At 42.4% G+C, this 22,421-nt stretch overlaps 1 protein-coding gene across 1 annotated transcript; it reads right to left on the reverse strand.

The window, feature by feature from the left end:
• Positions 1–828: 828 nt before the first annotated feature.
• Sar1a (secretion associated Ras related GTPase 1A) lies at positions 829–21,044 on the reverse strand. Its single transcript, XM_063238617.1, has 7 exons — positions 20,894–21,044; positions 16,704–16,777; positions 16,296–16,415; positions 15,812–15,877; positions 10,520–10,623; positions 6,700–6,831; positions 829–3,218 (listed from the first exon to the last, which is right to left on the reverse strand). The coding sequence occupies exons 2-7, from the start codon at positions 16,759–16,761 to the stop codon at positions 3,102–3,104; spliced, it is 597 nt and encodes a 198-aa protein (XP_063094687.1). The 5' UTR covers positions 16,762–16,777; positions 20,894–21,044; the 3' UTR covers positions 829–3,101.
• Positions 21,045–22,421: the final 1,377 nt, after the last annotated feature.

Genomic DNA, 22,421 nt, shown 5'->3' on the forward strand with positions numbered 1-22,421 from the left:
AGTCTCTTCCCTATGCCAACTTCCTAATGATTAAGACTTCCCTTCTCAAAACAAGGGGAAAAAAAAAAAAAAAAAAAAAGACTTCCCTTCTCTCTAGAGTACAGGATTCTCTTAATGATTTTCAGGCCTCCAGCATGATCTGTTACGTGTCAAATTTTTCTGTGCTAATCGCAGGCCATAGTAGAAAGAAGTCCCAAGTGACAGCCAATCTTTAGTTGCAGAGAAGCTGTTGCAGTGTTTTCCAGGCTACTTGTGCGTTAGTTCAGGAATCTCATTTGGGGTTTTCTAAAAGCAAGGCATCAGCTGGGTGTAGTGGAGCATACCTACAATCCCAGCACTCAGGAGGCTGAAGCAAGATCTGCATTCTCAAGCCAGCCTGAGCTACAGCAAGTTCAATGCAGCACAGCACAAACTACATAGCGAAAAAATAAGTCAAAGCAAGGCTTTGTGCATGCCTATTAAATGCACAGCACAGACCCCCTCTGATTTGTATCAAGTGCAGCATTCAGTTCTCCCCAATACTGCTGGAGGAAGCACAGCTAAACAGACTGCTCTCCAACATGTTAATAAGAGACTGCTCAAGTGTTTAGCATTCCCATCATGCTGCAGAGACAACCAACAACACTGGCTCTGCAGGCTGTACCAAGCAGCACTAAGTTTACTACTGCTGGTGGCCCAGCATACTTTTCCAGCAAAATTGAAGTCTCTCACCTGCACCCACCTTAGATGTTCATTCCAGCACACAAGGAAGAACACTGTTTTTTCCTCACCCAAACAAAATGTGCTATATGCTCAAACAGAACAAATCAATGGCAAAAAAGTAGCAAGTTTGTTTTTTAAGTTTTTATTAAAATGCTTAGGATACAGACTGATTTGTAAATGACTGTTTTACTTTTCCTGAAATAGGACATATGTGCACTCTGATAAAACAGAATGAGAAGTCTCAATTCATGGGAGTTCCTGTCCGAGGCCGCGCGCCTCTGCCCGGAGCTAAGCTCCTCACGCCAGCCTCTTCCAGCTTCCTTACAGTACCAGTGGTGTTCTGTGGGGAAAAGACAGACTGGTGCAACGCGACTTTTCAATCCCCTTTCTCCGGTGGCCAATGTAAACCACTTTCATAAAAAGCTGCACTACTTAGAGCCCACAGTTTCGTAGCTCATTACAAAGTGACTAGGGGCAAGCAGAAAAAAATAACGAAAACTAACACTGAAGCAATCTCTCATGTCCTTGGACAGAGAGGAGGGCAACTTTTAGCCAAAAAACAAAACAAAACAAAACCCTGCTCGTTAACTCCTAGGTTCATCCACTGTTAGCTAGATTTGTTCACTCAAGGCTTTATTCCTTCCAAATCAGCAATCACATCCTAATCCACCTGTGCTCACTATCAATGCAATGCATGCCCTTCCCAGGCTGGAACCTCACTGAGCCTCTCTATTGTGTACTTGACGCTGAGCAGAGCGCTTCCCCACCAGGTCAGTACACAAGAGGTCCAACCAGAAATGTGTTGCCTACAGTCCCTGCCCTCCCCCTGGAAGCAGGAAGCCTCTGAACTGAGTTCAGTCCTCTAGCAAGAAGCATCATCACAATTTTCAATTTTGAGGAACCTACCTTTAACTTTTTATTAAAGGGAAAACCAATGAAGATACTTATCTTAAGCCAGCTCCTAGTCTTTCATCTCTCCTACCAGTGTAGAGTATCAGTTAAGACCATAAATACCCAATCTCAAGAGTGGCACCATGAAAATGGAATGCTAGAAAAATAATGCTTGTGGTCCTCCTGGGGCTGCTGCTTTCAAACTGGGTGATCACAGCCATCAGGGACCCGACCTCAAGAGAAGAGCTCCGTACAAAGTTCTTGCACTCATGTTTTCCCCAGCTTCCTTCTGGAAGGAGTAAGGACTCTTTCATACCACAAAGAAAAAATCTGGAAAAGCAGCAGATGTTGACCTTTACTTTAAACACCAACAAAACAGATAACCAATAAGGAGGAAAAGATGTAAGAAAGAGAGAGTTCATGAACAGCCCAAGAGAGAAATCAATTCTGTAGGTAGAACTTGAAAGCTCATTAACAGCGTCTTTCCTAGTTTACAAAAGTGCCAAACCACCAGATGTTCACACCCTCACGAGTTGATCGCTGTCCTGTGCCCTCCTATTCAGAATGCCCGCCCCCCTGACCTGTATGATGGCAACCAAGGCACATTTGTAGCACACAACTACATGGAAGATATCTCCAACTCTCTCCAGACCAGTCACTTTTTATTAACTAAAAATGAAAAAAGAAGATGCTAGTGAAAAAAAAAAAATGAAATTTCACAATATAAAAGGAAGGACGGGCTGAAATTTGTAACTTTATAAGCAAAAATAATATAACAATAACCCCTTTATAGTTAACTCCTCCACAGTGAACATTTTGCTTACTCACTCCGTGATAAGGAACAACTCCAGCTGACCACAGTGATACCTGCCACAACCACGAGGCCAGGACTCTGTCCCCTCCCTAGCTCTCCATGCCAAGCTGACGCCACCTCCTACAAGACAGTTACAGAGACAGGGAGCTCAGGGGAGCTTCTCTCAGTGACCTGCTAACTCAGCAGGAGTAAGTTTACTCTCTGAGCTCTGGCCTTCAATGTGCATCTGTTCATAATTTCATGAGATATCTAAATGCCATTAACTAGTTAAAAAAAAAAAATAGAAAACTCTGGACCAAGTAAATTGTAACTCAAAAAGTTGGGAGGGTTACCAATTATATTAACAATGCTTTCTTTAAAAAATAGAATCACTTTCTTTTGAAATCAACCACAGTGGTGAGACGTGTTTTTCTTCTCAGGTGTCCCATGATGGCACACAGCTTTACCTGGCAAATCCTGCCAGCTTCCGCGTCCTGGGATACTGACCTGCACCAGCACGTGGGCAGTGTTACCTCCCGACAGTGTGGAGAAGAGCACATGTCACCACTGGGCAATGAGAGTTGACAGACTCTTGGCTTCTCAACGCCAGACATGGTTGGAGAGCTTTCCTTGTTCTATTAGAAAAGTTCATGAGGAAGCTGTGAATAGGATCAGTCCAGAGGAGTAAAACTCTTTTATTTTCACTGTCCCAACATCAGTCAATGTACTGGGAAAGCCAGCGGAAGCCCTCGCCGTAGCCTTGCCTCTTGAGCACACTGCACATGAACACTTCCATGGGGCGGGCATTCAGCTCCTTCAGAGTCACGTTGCCCTGCAGAGGCAAACCAAGAAGGCCATTAGCACCTCTGCAGTAGGAGAGCTTCAGGAAACGACCGCCTGCACAGCAACTGAAATCCCCAACGGAGTGCAGAGACAATCCACGGAATGGAAAAATTTTTACCAGCCACTCCTCACACAAAAGACTAATACCTAGACCGTATAAAGAACTCAAACAAAATCACATCCCCCAAATTTAAAGACGCAATGGGCATCTGAAATGAATAGACATTTCTCAGATGAAGAAATACAAAAAGCAAATATATGAACATTGGTCATTTGTGAAATGAAAATTAAAATAATATTAACATTCTATCTCAATCCAGAAAAGATGGCTATCATCAAGAAATCAAAAAATAACAAATGCTGGTAAGGTTGTTGGGGAAAAGGAACCATTCTCCACTGCTGACAGAATTGAAAACTGGTACAACCACTGAAAATCAGTATGGAGATTGCTTAAAACAGTAAAACTACAGGTTCCATTTAACCCACATGATGGAGACTACTACAAAGCAGCTCTGAGCAGTGTTTAAATTTACTTGAGTCTGTTCCAGCCTAGGATGCCTGTCTGGAGATGGGTAGCTGATTCACAGTAAGTGAGCCTCTATGAATCACTGGTCCAGGCTGAGACCTGTAGTGGCCCCTGATGCCACAAAGGGCAAGATAAGGCCACAGCTGAGGACACCTAGCTCCAACCCCAATTAACTAAATAGACACTGTAACTCACTTCTGCCAATGTCAACCGGACATAAGATAGTTCTTTTTTTAAGTAAGATAGTTCTAATTAGCATAATTTACTACTTTGGTGAGTCTTTGAACTGATTGCCAAAGTCCTCCTCAGTATCCCCTTCCTTTGTTTGAAAACCAAATAAATACAGGCCACCAGAGAATTTCTTTGTCTCAGCCCCCAGAGAATCTCAAATTCTGCTAGAGGGTTTTGATCCTCCTGGAGTCCTAAAATCATATCTTTTAAGTTTTTGTTGTCCACCCATTTGGGCTGGAGGCCTGATAGGTCCGAGATACCCACCTATTCCCCTCTAGGTATCTTCCTGAAAGAGTTAAAAGTGTCATACCATAGCAATAAAGCAACACTCATGTTGGTTTTTTTTTTTTTTTGTCTTTTTCATTTTTATCGGTACCAGGGATCAAACTCACGACCGCCTGCTTGCAAGGCAGGTACTTAAGCCGCTGAGCTAAATCCCAGCCCCAACACTCATGTTTATGGTAGCACAATTTATAATAGCTAAATCTTGGAAACAGCCCATATGCACATCAATAAATGAATGGATAAAGAAAATGTAGTGTGGTACAATGGATACCTTGTTTCCATTGCCAAAAGGATAAACCTGAATGCTTTGCCATAAAGGATAAACTTCAGCCATTTTTAGGTAAAAGGACGCACCTCAAGACCATAATTTTAAGTGAAATAAATCAAACACACAAGTTTAAATATAGCATTATTTCTTGTGTATGAGAAACCCAAAAGGTAGGTAAAGAGAAAAATGGAGGACAGATTTCGGGAAGCAGGAAAAACACGTTTAAGTGGAAAGGGGAACAAGGGAAGGTTAGTGATCAGTAAATGATTACTCTTTTTTGTAACTTGAAATCTTATTTAAAAAAAAAAAACACACAATTTCAGGGCTGGGCATATAGCTCAGTGGCATAAGCGCCTGCCTGGAAAGCATGAGGTCGTGAGTTCAATCCCCAATACAAAAATAAAACAAAACAAAACACCCTAATTTCCAGCTAAGTACTATGCTTTCAAAACACATTTGAAAAAAAGGGATGGCTGGGGCTGGGGATTTAGCTCAGCGGCATAAGCACCTGCCTTGCAAGCAGGCAGTCATGAGTTCAATACCTGGTACCGATAAAAAAGAAAAAGACAAAAAAAAGAAAAGAAAAGAAAAGAAAAAAACGATGGCACATGCCTGTAAGTCCTAGCTCTCAGGAGGCTGAAGCAGGAGGACTGTAGAGAGTTAGAGGTCAGCCTGGGCTACACAGTGAGTTCTAGGTCAGGTTGAACTGCATAGTAAAACCCTGTCTCAAAAAACTAAACCAAAACAAACAAACAAACAAAAAAATTAAAATGGAGTAATAAGGGCTGGGGATATGGCTGAGAGGCACAGCGCATGCCTGGCAAGTGCAAGGTCGTATGTTCAAGTCCCAGTACCAAAAAAAAATAATAATCTCATTTTTATTGCATTACACTATATTTTCTTTACTTATTTATATCTAAAGACTTAAGATAGCATCCTGGACCTATTCCCTGAGAACATCAACTCCTGAACCTCAAAGAGCTGGCACCAGTAGAGTAAGTTAATGAATTCACCCCCCCACCTGCTTTTTCCCTGTTGTAGATCCATGGTGCTTCTCTCTTCCTGGGCTCTGCTTGGTCTCAGGTCCTCAGTCAGTCTCTCCTCTGACCAGCATCTCCTTCCTCTTGCCCCTTGTTCTCTTGACTCCATACCCTCTGTCCCTCTGCCCCATGTCACCCCAGCTCAAATCTGATCGTGAATGGGGTTGGGTCAGAATCCTCACTGTGATCTTCCAGGTTCCTCTTCTTCCTTCCCCTCACCCCACCTTCACTTCATACCCGCCCAAAAGACAAAAAATTCTAAAAAAAAAAACCCTGGGGATTTAGCTCAGTGGCATAAGTGCCTGCCTGGCAAGCGCAAGGTCATGAGTTCAATCCCCAGTACCAAAACAAAACAAAACAAAAAAAACAAAAAAAAAGAAAAGAAAAAGAAGAGTTCTATTGGGCTAGGGATTTAGCTCAGTGGCATAAGTGCCTGCCTGGCAAGTGTAAGGTCATGAGTTCGATCCCTGATATCAAAAAAACAAAAACAAAAAACTTTTTTTTCAGATTTTATTTTGTCAGACTCTCATTATATAGCCCAGGTTACCTCAAACTCACAGCAATCCTCCTATCCCAGCCAGCTCAGAGCTGAAATTACAGGCCCGCACTACCATGTCCGGCTAGGAAAAAACATTCATTCATGAAAGAACAAGATCACATACCTAGATTCCTTCCTACTTAGGTAGCTGAGGCAGACAGATCCTCAGTTCAAGATCTAAAAGACCGTATCTTGAAATTACAAGGATCACGGATATAGCTTGGTGGTAGAGTATTTGCCTAGTATGTACAAGCCCCTGGGTTCAATCCCCAGCACTACAAATAAAAATACAGAAAATACATGTCACTGCATTCAGCGAGTTTATAAAATACCTACACCTAAGCTAAATCCTAAGCTTCTTCAAACTTTTTTTATACATTAGTTTTTTTTTTTTTTTTTTTTTTTGGTACGGGGGATCGAAATCATGACTAGCGCTTGCCAGATAGGCACTTATGCCACTGAACCAAATCCCCAGCCCTACCTCTTCAAACTTTTGAAAGTAAAGGAAAATCTAGACTGCCAAACATCAGTGTTAAATACGGTGAATATCCTCTCTAAGCTTCTTGAAGCCATTTCTCTTACCTTTCCTGTAGTCTGCCCATAAAGTCCAAATATCTCACGGAGTTTTTCTTCACTGATTGCATCTGTTCTGTCGATTTTATTTCCCAAGATAAGGATTGGCACATTGGATATTGTTTCATCAGTCATTAACCCCTGAAGACAGGATAAATGGAAGTTAACTAAGCCACCAGATAATGACCATTTTGGCTTCTACTGATCTCTAAAACACATGCAATGTGGAAGTCTGACCATTTATGTGCCCGATTCAAGGTTCATCTTGACATTAGGTAAGTATGTTCAAAGTGCCTCTTCAGGATGCAAATTGTAACTTAAGGATGCCTATGCACAGGCAGCAGGACTGCCCAACCTCAACTCTGAGCCAGGCTGCTCAGCCACCCAGGGCACTATGGGAACAGTGTCCTGGCTGAAGAGCCTTGCAGACAATGGCAGGACCTCTCCGGGTGCCTGCTGCATACTCAGTGAAGGCAAAGTACTCACAGGACCTTGGAGGAATGGAGAAGGGTAAGAGACACCACTTCCTCATTCCATGTTCCTATTTCTGAAAACAAAGCTGGGTGATAAGACAATGTGGTAGATGATTGAGGATCACAATGAAGGGAGACAGAATATTAATACTAAAACAAGTTCAGGGAAATAAAATGACAATTGGGGCTGAAGAAAAATCTTAGCAAAGACAGAGAACCAAAACCTGGCTCTAAAGGAAAGACAGGACTGAGGTAAGTGAAAAAGAGAACATAAACAACAGGTTTACGGTAAGGTAAGAGTTCAGGAAAGCACATGGCATATGGCCTGCCTTGATCAAAACACTGATACTGAAGGAAGTGACAATGGGATGGAAAGGGATATCCCACATGACAGTGCAAATCTGAAAAAGTTAGCTACATAGATCCTACAAACCACAAACCCTGAAGTCAGTGAATAAAATCTGTACTTCCAGAACAATAAACTTGCAAATAGTTTCTACTCATGGTACGCATGTAAAAGGAGATGGTCTGATGCCAGCTATGGTGGCACATGCTTGTGATCAGAAGGCTGAGGCAGGATGATTGTTGCAAGTCTGAAACCAGCTGAGGCTACAAAAAAGCTCAAGGCCAGCCCGAACTGCATAGCAAGACCCTGTCTCAAAAAGATGAAAACAAAAAACAAACAAGCAAAAAAAGATGGGACAGTCTACAATGTAGCAGCATTTAATAAATAGTGCAGAGGGCATTATAGAGAAAGAAGTAAAATGAATATGAACATCTAAATAAAACAGACCAAAGAAATCAAAACCAGCCCAGATTTCAAGCCTGGGCATCTAATTCTCACTGGCAAGAAAGCAAAATTGAAGGGACCAAGAACACAATTTGACCATCTTCAATTCTAGAAAATGTTAAGACAAAATCAGTGCAACGATATTATTCATTAAGTGCCAACGAAGTGCCAACTCTGTGTCCAATGCTTTGCTATAGTAGACTCTTGACTTATAAACTTAACTTGTTCCCAAAGTCTAGTTGTAACTCAGGCTGTTAACCAAAGGCTGAGGTTCTTCTACATAGCCTTCAGAGTCTCTCTGGCATACAGGCAAATCTCCATGTCCTTAGAGAGCCAGTGACCAGGATTTCTCATTTAACCCCATACAGGAATGGGTGATGTAATGTTTGTTTTAAAACTCTTTAAGGGTTAAATCTGTATGAGAACATCTGGAAGCACAAGCGGCCAGCATGTGAGTCATAACTCAGGAGTTTGGTTGTAAGTTAAAACTAATATTCTAGCTATAACCCAAGTAGGGGTTATATGTCAGGTCGGCTGTAACTAAAGGGTTCAGTTGTACAAGGGTTTCACAAACCTGTAAACAAAGTCCCTACCGCACAGGTTCACAGTCTAGTGAGAAAGATGGCTAAGAAAATTAGTAAAGACAACAGATACCAGTAGGGTGGGGCGAGGCCTAATGTAACATAGTCTGAGAAGTCAGGGATGATATCCCACAAGTCAGAATACAACTCTTGAGACTTCTTCAAGGACATTTTTAAAAAACAAAAGGGGTGGGGCAGGCTTAGTGAGGAAACCAAACAGGGAATGGCTACTTGAGCATACCCAAAGAAGGACAAATTGTTCTTTGTGTGGAATGTAATTTAAGGTAGGCAACAGAAAGAAAGGATGCCAGAGAGAAAAAACAAGGGAGACAATCAGAAAAGATTATATATGCTATGCAAAAGATTTACAGCTTTTATCCTGAAAATATAGAGAACTATTAAGGGAAAATAAACGGAACAATTTTGCATTTTACAGAGCATGGCAGAATGGTGGTAGAATCTACAGTAATTCATAGATTTCTGGACTGCATGTTCAGGAAGATGACAGGGGCAGATGAACAGTTCCACTGTGCTGAACCCAACAGATTCCAACCTCTTATGAACAGCAAGTATAAAACTGTAAAGTACACGCTTGATAGTGAGGGAAAAGCAGCTACATTTATAAAGGTCAGAACAGAGAAACAGTGCTGGGACAACAGAAAAGGAACATTGCACACCATGCAGATGCAGTAAATCGGGTTCTGGGCACAAGAACAAGTGACAAAAGAAAGGCAGCGTGTGCTCTGGCCTGGGGTTACACAGAATGGCTCTAGGATGGTGCCCAAGCTCAAATGGGTGAGGGAAGTGATTTCCTCAGCACCCCTATCTCACAGGTACTAGAATTGGCTAGCAGTAACATCACTTACGAGATGGGAATTCAGGAGGTCTGGTCTAGAGAAATCAATCTAGAGTCACTGACACAGGAGTAGAGATGAGAATAGCCTGGGAGCACATGCAGATCCCAAGGAAGCCCACACCTGAGGGCTGAGCAGAGGAACAAGCACGTGTGAAAGAGACTGTGAGACAGACAGAGAGCTCCCAAATTGGGAGTGTAAAGGGGAATCTGCGGAAAGGAGCAGCTCATGTCAAGGGGAAAAGAAGGTAAGGGCTGGGCTGCTTCTCTAGGCAGCTCCAAAAGACCACAGCTATGAACTTGAGAAATGTACCTAGAAACTGCCAAACCAGAGCAGTGCAATGTTTCCAAAGCAGGAAACCTAAAGGGAGCCTCTGACTTACATCAAAGGATGCATGGGACCAAAAACTGAAGCCTAAGAACAGGTTTAAGTCTGGCAAATCATTCAAGGAGAGGGTGACTCTCCTTGGGAAAGTAGAGACTAAAAAACATAAAGAACTAAAAAAGCCAAGAGTGATCACGCACACCTATGATCCTAGTACCCAGGAAGCTGAGGCAAGAGATCACCAGTTTGAACTATTTAGCAAAACCTTGTCTTTTAAAAAAAAAAAAAAAATTTTTATATATATATATATATATATAAAAAGAACTCAAGTATTTAAAGTCTTACCATGCAGATACTCCACAAAAAGACTGTATGAAGTACACAGAAGGGAACACTACCAACTACACTGAGATAATCTGAGGAGTGTCCTACACAAACTCAGGCATGAAGTCAGCTTAGGATGAAAACCCCAAAATTAATTTATTCGAGTTCAAGCAGAGGTTCCTCAGGATGCTGAAAAATGCCTTACATTTAAAAACATTTTCTTCCTATACTAGGTCTTTTATATATATCTATGTATATTGGGGAAGGGAAGATTTGTGAGACATGGTCATGCTAGGTAGTTCAGGCAGGCTGTGAACTCACCACATAGCTACAAGCCTGGCCTCAAACTCATGACAATCCTCCTGCCTCTGCCTTCCAAGTGCTGGGATTACAGTCGTGTGCTATCACACTGTGTATTAACTGGAATGATTAAATATTGGTACTACTGAGCTGTCTTCAAGAAAGGAAAAAATATATACATACATTAAGCTCAACTTTGGATTCCATGAGACGAGAATGATCTGCACAGTCCACCAGGAAGACAATCCCATTAATTGCGGGGAGGTAATTTTTCCAAACTCGACGAGCTAAAACATAAATTTGTACTTGTATCAACAAAAAAATATGTATTTTGAAAATGAAAAACCGAATGGTCTATAAAATGGGCAAATCTTGGTCAGTTTCAGTAACACTAAGCCCCTATGAATTCTCTATTAAAAGTATTAAGTCAGAAGAGAGGATGCAAATAATGGTGCATAAGCCGAACGTGATTTTTGTAAATTGCTAAGTTAAGAGTTTCTGCCACTGGCAATCTATGTGCCAATCATCAGCTAGAGCTGAGCAGCAGGGGATGGCCCTCTGGATGAGTCTAAGTTCTTCAGTCAGCCAAAAGTTTCACCACTCCCTGGTCTTCACTCCCTCAATCTGACTCACTGACATGATTGGTCCTGTCCTTGGAGTCAAGTGTTTGCAACCTGAGTTATCCCATCAGTATACTAATGATTTTCCTCCATAAATAACTTTGTCCCAAATTAGTTCCTAACCAGTGAGAGTGCAGGTGGTGCTCACTCCGCTGCTCCTCACTTAGGTGGACTGGGCTGGGACATGTTGCCCATTCCCACCCAATGAATAGAATACTTCAGTAACTGAGGCCTCCAGGCCAGTTACTCAGTCTCCTGTATTAACGTTAAGTATTTAGTTTGTTTTATTACAAGAAGTGATCACAGAGCAGGGTATGATGCCTGTAATCCCAGCACTAGGCAGGCTGAGCCAGAAAGATCACTAGAAATTCACTGGATAGCCCGATTCTCTGTCTCAACCCTGGCGCCCCAAAGAAGTGATAAAAGCTCAGAAGTAACGCTTTAACTGCATTTGGCAAACTCAGGGTCGCACTCAGGAGTTTCACACTGGATCCATCCCTCAGTCTTCTTACTTAATTTTTTAAACTTCAAGACAGTGCCTCACTAAGCTGCTTGGTTGCCCATACTAGCCTCAAATGTGTGATCCTCCTGTCTCTCTCTCCCAGAGTGCTAGGACTACAGCCATGTGCCACCCACTTGTCTTGTCAGGTTTTTTTGACATTGTAGTTCAAATTGTCCTTGAACTCACTATGTAGCCCAGGGTGGCCTAGAACTCATGGTATCTTCCTGCTCAGCCTCCTTAGTGCAGGGATCATAGGCATGGCCTGTACCCACCTCGCGTGCATTGTAATTCGCATTGTAATTCCTAAACTAGTTATTTCTTGTCCTTGTAATGGGATGAATAAGAAAGTAACTCTGTATCAAAGGCTAACAACAGTTCAGTTATCTGGTCACTTTTCAAAGTGGCCTGGGAAGGAGATGCTGGAACTTTCCATGTCTATACTGAGTTTAATAGCTAGACAGCTAGACTGTCTTTATAAGATAAAAATGTAAAGTTATGCAAATAAAAAGGAAATCTCCAAATGTACAGTGTTTTACTGTATTAACATCTATAAAATGATGGCTAAATTACTAGGAAGAGGTATTTCCGCTAAGTAAATTTTTTTCATCAAACAAAACTATATACATCAGGGGCTGGGAATTTAGCTCAGCGGCATAAGCGCCTGCCTTGCAAGCAGGTAGTCATGAGTTCGATCCCTGGTACCGATAAAAAAAAAAAAAAAAAAAACTATATATATCAATAATTTTCTTTAACAGATTCTGAAACCTAAAAAAAATTTTTTTGAGGGCAAAACTCTTTCAATTAAGAGCCGAATATATTTATTGAGAGAAAGAAAGCTTTTGTCTGAGAGACAAAAGGGGTCTCGAGTAGTTTGCCTCAAAGCTAAATTGATCACACCAAATAATCTACAATTCCCAGTTCAAGTATCTAAAGACATATGGTACGTATATTCTCCAGATGGTCTTGGTTCATGTCTTATATTGCTCTGAATTCAAATTTGTAAGCAATTACAAAAACATTTTGAAAAAAGGAAAAAAAGACACCTTACCCATTCCTACCCAATGAATAGAATACAAGTTCATTATGGAAAGAAAGAAAACAAGGTAATTCACAATTCTTCCATCAAAACACAACTTCCAACTGAGGTATGTACCTTCCTGGGCAATTTAGTAAGACCTTGTCTCAAAACAGAAAAGCATCAATGGGGCATGGTGGAACACACCTGTAATCCTAGCACTTGGGAGGCTGAGGCAGGAGGATCACTGCAAATTCAAGACCAGCCTAGACTACAAAGTTAGCTCAAGGCCAGCCTGAACTGCATAGAGACCTTGTCTCAAAAAGACAAAAAAAAAAAAAAAAACATATCTTAAGTAGTCCATGTATATATTTCAATGCAAAGGCCCTGGTTCAACGCTTAGTACTACAAGAAAGAAAAATGAACCACAAGCTCGGAGCAACATGGTGATACACACCTCCAAACCCAGTCCTAGGGAGATGGAGGAAAAAGAATGTGTGTTTGAGGTCAGCCTGGCCTACATGAAACTCTGACTCAAAAAAACCCAAAACGGGCTGGGGATTTAGCTCAGCGGCATAAGTGCCTGACTTGCAAGTGCGCAGTCGCAAGTTCGGTCCCTGGAACCGATTAAAAAAAAAAAAAAAAAAAAACCCAAAACAAAAAAACCAAAGACCAAAAAGCCAAAAACCCCACAATTTCAGGGGGTAGGGATGTACTTGGGTGGTAGAGGTCTTGCCTAGCAAACAAACAAACAAACAAATGAAAGATCCCCAGAAACCCTTTTGTCTGCATTTCTTTTTTTTGGTACCAGGATCGAACTCACAATCTCACTTGCCAGGCAGGCACTTATGCTGCTGAGCTAAATCCCCGGCCCTACATTTTTTTTCTGTACGTCTTCTACATGATTATAATCGTACTATACATGTCAGGATGCAAGCACGCTAATGAAATCACTGAATCCCTGACTATAAAATTATGCTAAATGACTGAAAACTATCAATATTCTATTCTTTTAATTAAAACCTTTTAAAAAGCTGTTTTAGCTGGGAATATAGCTCAGTGGCACAAGTGCCTGCCTGGCAAGCGTAAGATCCTGAGTTCAATTTCCAGTACCGAAAGAAAGAGAGAAAGTAAGCAAGCAAGCATGCAATGTTAGATTGAGCCTAATAAAATGCTTTTTTGGAATCTAATGAGTCTTTTAAGAGGCTTCTCAACTCATTAATTTAGTAAATCTGTCAGAATCTCAACAATTTCTTTTTCTTACTTTCCCATTTCCTATATTACATATGTTTTACTTCTCTACCTAGAGTCTTGGTAAATGTAAAGTGTCTGATAAAGTTCTTACTCTGAGGACTGGGATGTAGGTACAGCATTTACCGATTATATATGAAGTCCTGGCTCAGTCCCTAGTGCAGGGAAACAAAGATGCCCATTTTGTAGATTTCTAAAATACACACAAACTGGGCATGGTGGCACACACCTGTAATCCCAGCAATCGGGAGGCTGAGGCAGGAGGATCACCATGAGTTCAAAGACAGTCTGGGTTACAAAGTGAGTTCAAGCCCAGCCTGACCTACACAGTGAGACCTTGCCTCAAAACCAAAAACAGTGATTCCTGATGGGAATTTGGGACCAAGAAGACAACCTAAGTAAGGCAAAAAAAAAAGTCTCACTATACAGTTCAAACTGGCCTTAAGCTCCCTTTGTAGCCCATGCTGGCCTTGAACTCACAATGATCCTCTTGCGTCAGCCTCCCAAAGAGTGCTGGGATTACGGGCATGTACCACCTCACCCAGCCAAAAAGACAAGAACTAAACAGTAGATGTTGGGATACAGCTCAGTGGCACAAGCACTTGCCTGGCAAGCGGGAGGTCATGAGTTCAGACCCTGGTACCAAAAAAAAAAAAAAAATCCAAAGAAGAACAAAATGTTCCAAGTTTGAGCGTGGTAGCACATGCTTGTAATCCCAGCATTGGGGAGACTGAGGCAGGAGGACTGTTGTGAGGTTGAGGCCAGCCTGTGCTACAAAGTGAATTCAAGGCCAGCCTGAGCTGCATAATAAGCCCTGTCTCAAAAAAGAGAAAAAGAAAGAAAAGAAAAAACATTCCAATTGTGCCAAGTGGGCAGAAACATACAAAAAAATCTGTTCAGAGAGTGGTCATAAATAGTCACTATCCTACTTTGGCAACCTGCACATAGCTATATCCCTATCCTTTTTCATTTTTTAGACAGGGTCTCTATAAATTGCTAAACTGCCCAAGCCTGGGCTCAAACTTGCAATCCTCTGGCTGCAGTGCTGGGATTATAAGTATGTGCCATCATATTAGGCTATTTGGGGAGCTTTTGATTAGTTAAGCAGTAAGTTAAATTCCTACATACTTATATTCCACTGATCAAGAGACAACAACTAACACAAGCGTGATACTGTACTGGCCTGCTCTACAGGACCAACTTCAATAAAGGAAATTACTGAGACAAGTGACAGAGATGACAGAGGATATGAGTATGTAGACTTTTTTTTTAAAAATCCCAGATTTCCTAACTATTGTGATTGTAAAAGGAATATTCTTGTTCTTAGGAAATAGGCATAGGGGGGAAAAATGGCTGTGATGTACTAAAATTTATTCAAAGCTGGGTGTGGTGGCCCACTCCTGTAATCCCAGCACTTGGGAGGCTGAGGCAGGAGGATGGTCGAAAGTTCAAGACCAGACTGGGCTACAAAGTGAGCTCAAGGCCAGCCTGAACTGCATAGTGAGACCCTGCCTCAAAAAGACAAAAAATCTATTCAGAGGTTGAGGCAGAAGGATTGCCACTCCAAACAGGAGTTTGAGGACATGCTGAGCTACATGGTGAGTTCAAGACCAATCTGGAATACATAGTGAGATATTGTCTTGAAAAGCCAAAAATAAAAATTAAAAATTATCCAGAATATTAATATATTATTAATAGATATAAGAGACACCAATAAATCTGGTGACTTGCAACGATCCTCTGGCCTCAGCCTTCCAAATGCTGGGATTATAGGTATGCACCACCACGCCCAGCTGTGAACAGATTTTAGTACATCACAGCCATTTTGTTTCCCCCAATATATTATCAATATATGTAAAAGATCTGGACAATAAATCTGGACAAGATACAAATGAATAAAATTTCTTGTATTATTTATACAATTCTGCACAAGTTTGAAATTACTTAAAAATACTAGATACACCAAACAACTTTTCTGAAGTAGTAAAATCTCAACTTTAAATGCATTTAAAAGGGAACAACACTGCTGAGGGGAGGGAGAGAAATGAACCGTAAGTCAAAACCCTACTTCCACTGAGTCAACTCACCCTGCTCATGTCCGCCAAGATCAAAAGTGGTAAACGTCATTCCAGCGATTGTCAGCTCTTCTGATGCTGAAAGATCATCAAAGGTGGGGAAAAGTAACTTTGTCATCTGCATACTCAACTACTAGTACTGAAGCCAGTACTACAGCAAAATTGAATGAAGCTTTATAAGGTAATTATAAAGGAGACAGGCATGAAAACATTCTCATCCTATTCTAAAAGGCTAGTTTTTCTCCAGGGCGTATTTTCTCTCTGCTTCTTAAATGTAGACACAGAAGTGGCCCACGACAGAACCACTGGGGACACAAGTGACAAAGCTTCAGGGGTTAGATATGCCTGTATGTGGCCTGTATATCTTCTATGCTAACTTGGGCAAGTTGGCTTCTGGGACTCAGACCATAAAGAAGCTATGTTAATAGGGGTTCACCCTCCAAGCCTGATATTGACCTTCCATAATCAACAGGCCACCTGGTATTTTCACACTTACTCGGATGTAGAGTTGGAACATGTTGGCCCAGTCTGTCATCTTTGAGCATATGAAGAAGAGTAGTTTTGCCTGCATTGTCTAAACCCAAGAATACAAGTTTACCAGATTTCTTGTAGAGCCCTAAAAGAGAAAAGAAGTTTTAATGTAAATGGCTCTTTATATACCCAAGGACCACTTGCATTTAAACTGCTGGAGGAAATACACAGTTTTAGTGATTTCTTTTTTTTTTTTTTTTTTGAAACAGGGTCTCACTTTGTAGCCTGGAATGGCCTCAAACTTGCAGCCTTGAACTCCTGCCTCAACTCCTGCCTCATCCTCCCAAGTGCTGGGATTGTAGGCACAGCCACCACACCTGATTTAAGGCACACAGGTTTAAACCCACAACATAACCCAGGAAAATGACTTTACCTAGGAACTGGAGCACACTGCTGAAGCCATTGTAGATCCACTCAAAGATGAAAGACATCGTTAATGCTTAGTACCTGTATAAAATAGAAAAGTAGCAAATATTAGCTTTCCAAATGCCAGGACATACTGGAGAAATTAACTCTTATTCCACCCCCTGATGTATGCCTAATGTTATGTTTTCTGGCCTAAGAACACAAAGAAGAGAAATCTAATTTCCTCCCTTGAGACAAGGATTTCAAATCCTCAAAGGAAGCCTCTAGGATCCTCCTGCTACATGAATTCATGGTTTCCTAATAGTTATCAATTGACACTCACAGAATGAGAAGTTATGCTTTTCTCTTTCACTGTGTGACTCATTCCATGCAGCTGCTCACTGACATTCCCTAAACACAGCACTGCTGTCTACCAGTTAGCAGCACCTCTAAAAAAGTCAGTGTTATCAAGAATCTGGATCAAATAGCCTTACAGAAGAGCCAAATGCAGTGACATACACCTATAATCCTAGCGGGTACTTAAGAGCTGAGGCAGGAAAATCATAAATTTGAGGTCAACATGGGAACTTACTAAGACTTCACTAAAACTAAGATTTAAAAAAGGAATAGGGATGCCATTCGGTGATAGAGTACCTGCTACTTCCCTACAGGTAAGAGGCCCTAACTTTGGTTCCAACTACCACTGCCCCTGCCTCCAAAGACCACAGATGTACTATGGAAAAAATAAGAGTGAAAGCGTATTAACCTACCCTTGTATACAGGTTTACAAGTCACCCAAAATCCTACTGGCTGTCACAACTGTCCCTGCTCCATTTATCAATGTTCTTTCTTCTTAAGCAATTATTTGCCTACCCCTTTGCAGAGATGTTTCTGCTATAAAGAGACCTATAAAGCCAGGCACAGTGCTTTGTGCTTTTAATCTCGAAGGTAGGAAGGAAGATCACAAGTTCAAGTCCCACCTGGACAACTTAGTGAGACTGTCTTGAAACTAAAAACAAAAGGCTGGGGATAGAATTCATTGGTAGCTTCCCTGGATTATGATCTCCAGTTCCATACCCCACTCCTCAAAATAGGAACCATGAAGAATCCCAGCACTCTGGGAGGCTGAGGCAAGAGGATCACAAGTTCAAACCCAGTTTGGGAGGGAGAGATAAAGAGAGAATTCTTACATACTAGAAATAACTGAGCCAAACCTCACTTCATAAATTGTTATTTTCTTAAAATACTCATTCACGGGCTGAGGATTTAGCTCAGTGGCTACGTGCCTGCCTGGCAAGTGCAAGGTCAAGAGTTCAATGCCCAATACCAAAAAAAAGTACTCATAAATAGGTTCCTAAGCAAGTAAATATGTCAATTAGTATTGAATGAAATTACCACGACTTTTTTTGTTTTCCATAGCCCATGATAAAATCACTGAAGTTACTAATAGGTCTACACATATTTGTAAGAGATGGCCTCTCACACCAGGTTGGTTTTCAGCTCCAGGGCTCGGCTGGGTGTGGTAACACACCCCTGTAGTCCCAGCACTTGGGAAGCTGAGGCAGGATTGCTATAAGTTCAAGGCTAGCCTGAACTACACTGTCTCAAAACAAAACAAAAAACGTTCCTATTCACCTCGGGTAAATTAAAGAGCAATGACCCTTTCTTCTACAATTCCTGAACACCAGCCATCCTTCCCTACTCTTCGCGGTCTATTGGAGAAGCACAGCTTGCTTCAGAGAGCAACTCTGAAAGTTACTCCCACTCTGCCCACTGCTTTCCAGCCCAACACTTCGATATTCATTTATACTTCATAGGTTGTGGTCCACACAGACTTGCTTTTAAATTTTTTTGTTTTTGTCTTTTTCGTTTCTATCGGTACCAGGGATCGAACTCAGGACTGCACACTTGCAAGGAAGGCGCCTATGCCGCTGAGCTAAATCCCCAGCCCCATGCTTTTAAATTTTACATCATTTTAGAATTATTCCCAAGCAAGTAATCCTACAAAAGCTACAAGAGCAAAAACTCACTCTGCGGTGGTTTTTCTTTTTTTCCTTTTAATGTTTTGTTTTGTTTTGTTTTGTTTTGAAACAGAGTCTTGCTATGTAGCCCACACTGGTCTTAAACTTGCAGTGATCCTCCTGCCTCAGAGGACTGGGTCTATAGGCATGCACCATCGCGTCCAGTTGGTAAAAGAGTATTTTTATGTAGGAAGAGAATTACTTTGACATTTTTTTATTTTTCCTTGGCATTCCTGGTTTCAAAGCCCTCCAATTCTTCTGATCTATAAACTGTGAAGAAACTTAAGATGATGCTAAAAAAATTAAAATCAAAACACTTACTAAAGCTGAAGAATTGTGTTGTACTGCTACCCAAAGTGAAAAAATAATTAGCTGTGATGGTTCCTCCATCCTTGAGATCTCAGAATTTACAGCAACTCAGTAGTTTTGAAACTTATACACAGTATCTACACACATCCCATTTCAACCTTCACCAAGTTTATCAAGCAATAGCCTCATTTAACAAGATGACACTCAAACTGACTTGTTTAAGACTGCTAAGTTGAAATCGTTGACATTTTTAGAACTTAAACTATCCTCTTAACACCAAAGCCAAAACCCTTCCTGACAATATCACATAAAACTCAAATCCCACCCAGAGAACTGCTTAAAAACGAGTTATTTCACTAGCGCTGCAATTACACAGACAGTAATATTTAAAGAGTTTTATACTTCACACCTTCTGGGTCTTTTAATAATTGACATTCTGGGGCTGGGGATTTAGCTCAGCGGCATAAGCGCCTGCCTTGCAAGCAGGCAGTCGTGAGTTCGATCCCTGATACTGATAAAAAAACAAAAAAAGACCAAAAAAAATTGACATTCTATTCTTTTTTTTTCTTTTGAGATAAGGTCTCACTGTGTAGTTCAGATTGCCTTGAACTCACTTTGTACCCCAGGCTGACTCAGAATTTGTTTGTTTTTGGTACTGGGAATCAATCTCAGGGACCTTGCACTTGCCAGGCAGGCGCTGTGCCACTGAGCTATATCCCAGTCCCTGACCTCAAATTTGTAGCAATTCTCCTACCTCAGCCTACTGAGTGCTAGGATTACCGGTATGCATCTCCACTCCCAACACTATTTTCTATTCTTGATCCACTTCATCACCATACGGCAAGTCAGAATACTCTAAAGGGCCCTAAAGAGCAACAAAAACACTGCTGTACCTAAATTGAAAACCTGAATATTTTAGGACTGATTGAAACATATAGAAAGGAGAAGCACCAAACTGACCATTAGCCAATAAAATATTTACACATTACTTTTTTTTAAAGACAGAGTCTTCCTTTGCAGTTCAGGTTGATCTAGAACTCCCTGATCCTCCTGCCTCAGCCTCTGGAAGGCAGGAATCACAGGCTTGGGCCAGCATGCCCAGCTCACATGTTACTTCTTACATACACTCAGATAAGATTCAAGACACCAACGCAGACATATCTAGGGTAGGAGGTGGCTAGATTTTTGCTAAGAAACTCTGCTCAGTTGGAAAGGGATATATGTCAAAGATCGGCCCCTCGGCAAATTTCCCTAAACCAGTCACAACCTAAGCAGATGGACTGGGAGAATACTCACAGAGGCAATTTGATGTCTGACCCTTGGCTAGTATCGTGAATCGTTAAGAAAGCACTTAATTATGCCAAACGTACATTTTTCCATCACGAGAGAGAGGGAAAAAGTGGGAAGAAGAAAACACGGGGTTAGACCCAGAGCATCCAATGACGCGGGGAGAAGCCCTGGTCAAGGAGCTCCTAGACCTGGTGCGAGCGCTCACACCTGCTAGCTTCGGGGCCTCACAGGGTCTCAGTGCTCGAGTCTACAGAACAAGAAGATCATCACGGGCTCCCTCCCACCGGCCTCACTGAGGACTGAAGCTCATCCGATAGGGAATATGAAGGCTTTCACAAACCAGAGCTTAGACCCAGCAGCTGCAAGACTCCCTGGTGGAATGCAGGTGAACTCCACACCCCAGAGGCCGGCAGGAGACGGATCAGACCCGGCCAAGTCGGCCCGTCCCCGCCCAGAACCAGTCCCGTGGCCCCACGGAACCGCCTGCGTGTCACTTCCCCCCCCATCGTGCCGAGGCCGGCCTCCGCCCCGACCCTCTCCACCGACCGCCCCAGATCCCTGGACACGGCTGCGCCACCGCAGCAGTCCCCGGACTCACAGCCCGAAGGGCTCCTTCAGCGGCAGCGGGCGGCTTGGACCCTCCTCAAGCTCACAGACCAGCAGCACCCCGGACCGCCAGCTACTCGCCGGACGTACGTCACACCCGCCCCTCCTGGACTTCCGGGTGCGCGCTTGCCCCGCCCCTAGCGCCTCATCGCTCTGCCCAGGTACCGCCCTACCAGGGACTCGGGCCGCGGGGGGCGGGCCTAAAGAGTGACGTAAGTCGCTCGGGGGCGGGCCCCGGCGTCCCAGGTCCCTCCCCCACCTCCCCCCACCCCCCCTCCGCTCTCGTGAAGCCCGCTGACCGCGCGAGACGTGGCAGCGCCAGGTCGGCGGGCGCAGATGCTGTCCCTGGATGCTGCTGCAATGGGGCTCTTGGTAGCGCGGCTGGACGCTCCCAGAGAGACAAAAGGCGCCATGGCCGTCTCCTAGGAAAGACGAGTTGACCCTGGGCTCGATCATCTCAGGTGGATGTCTCCACGCGAATGGAATGCATTAAGTCACACTGTCCCTGCCCAGGGATAGCCTAATGTTAGAAAACAGCTGGTATTTATTTAGCACTTAGATTCCAGACCCAGCGCCGGGCCTTGGGAGTGCTTCATCTCATTTAACTTCATTAGAGTCTTATGAAACAGTGTTAACCCCGTTGTACACATAAGAGAACCGAAGTTCACGTTGAATAACCGAGCCCGAACACAGGTAAGGAGCAAAGAACATGTTGTCCCCAGCAGACCGTGCTTCCCATGCATATCCTCTCTAGGTTCTGAGAACAGCCAGTGAGCTAGGTATCATTATCCACATTTCATAGATAAGAAAGCAGTGGAGTAGAAAGATGTTGCGCTTAGATAAAAAGATTTATTAGCATGAAGATCTCAGTTGTCCTTGAGTACAATTAGAATTTTAGGTCTGCCATGGTGGCCACCACCTGAAATCCAGCCTCTAGGAGGCTGAGACAGGAGGAAGATCACAAGTTTACACGTAGTGTGGGCGACATGTCTCCTAAATAACCAAAACTTTAAAAATGGGAATAGTTCAGTGTGAAGGTCTGGGTTCAATCTCATAATGAGAAATAATGAGAATAATAATGAGAAAAATAGAAATTTAGCATAATTCCAACAACAGAACTAGTAGAATTAATAGGGTGTGTGTGTCTGTGTGTGTGAATCCACCCTGCTTGTTTCTAACATTTACGTGAAAAAATAAAACCAATCAGAGCCAGATGTGGTAGTATACACCTGTAATTCCAGCACTCAAGAGGCAGAGGCAGGAGGGTTGTTGTGAATTTGAGACCAGCCGGGGCTACAAAGTGAGCTTGAGACCAGCCTAAACTGCATAGTGGGTACTATCTCAAAAGAGAAAAAGAAAAAAAGTCAAGAAATAAACCATCTTTGAAAAAGAACTAGGAGAGAAAGCTAGCACGATCAAATATAATGTACTGTAGAGCCTCTATGTTAGCTAAAACTGGTACACAAAAAGCCAGGCCAATGGAATGGGACAAAGTACAGAAATAGACCCAAGTACATGCA

This window comes from Cavia porcellus, unplaced genomic scaffold (assembly GCF_034190915.1).
Source record: "Cavia porcellus strain 051 isolate PalLab524CR breed Dunkin Hartley unplaced genomic scaffold, mCavPor4.1 scaffold_28, whole genome shotgun sequence".
Classification (NCBI taxonomy): domain Eukaryota; kingdom Metazoa; phylum Chordata; class Mammalia; order Rodentia; family Caviidae; genus Cavia; species Cavia porcellus.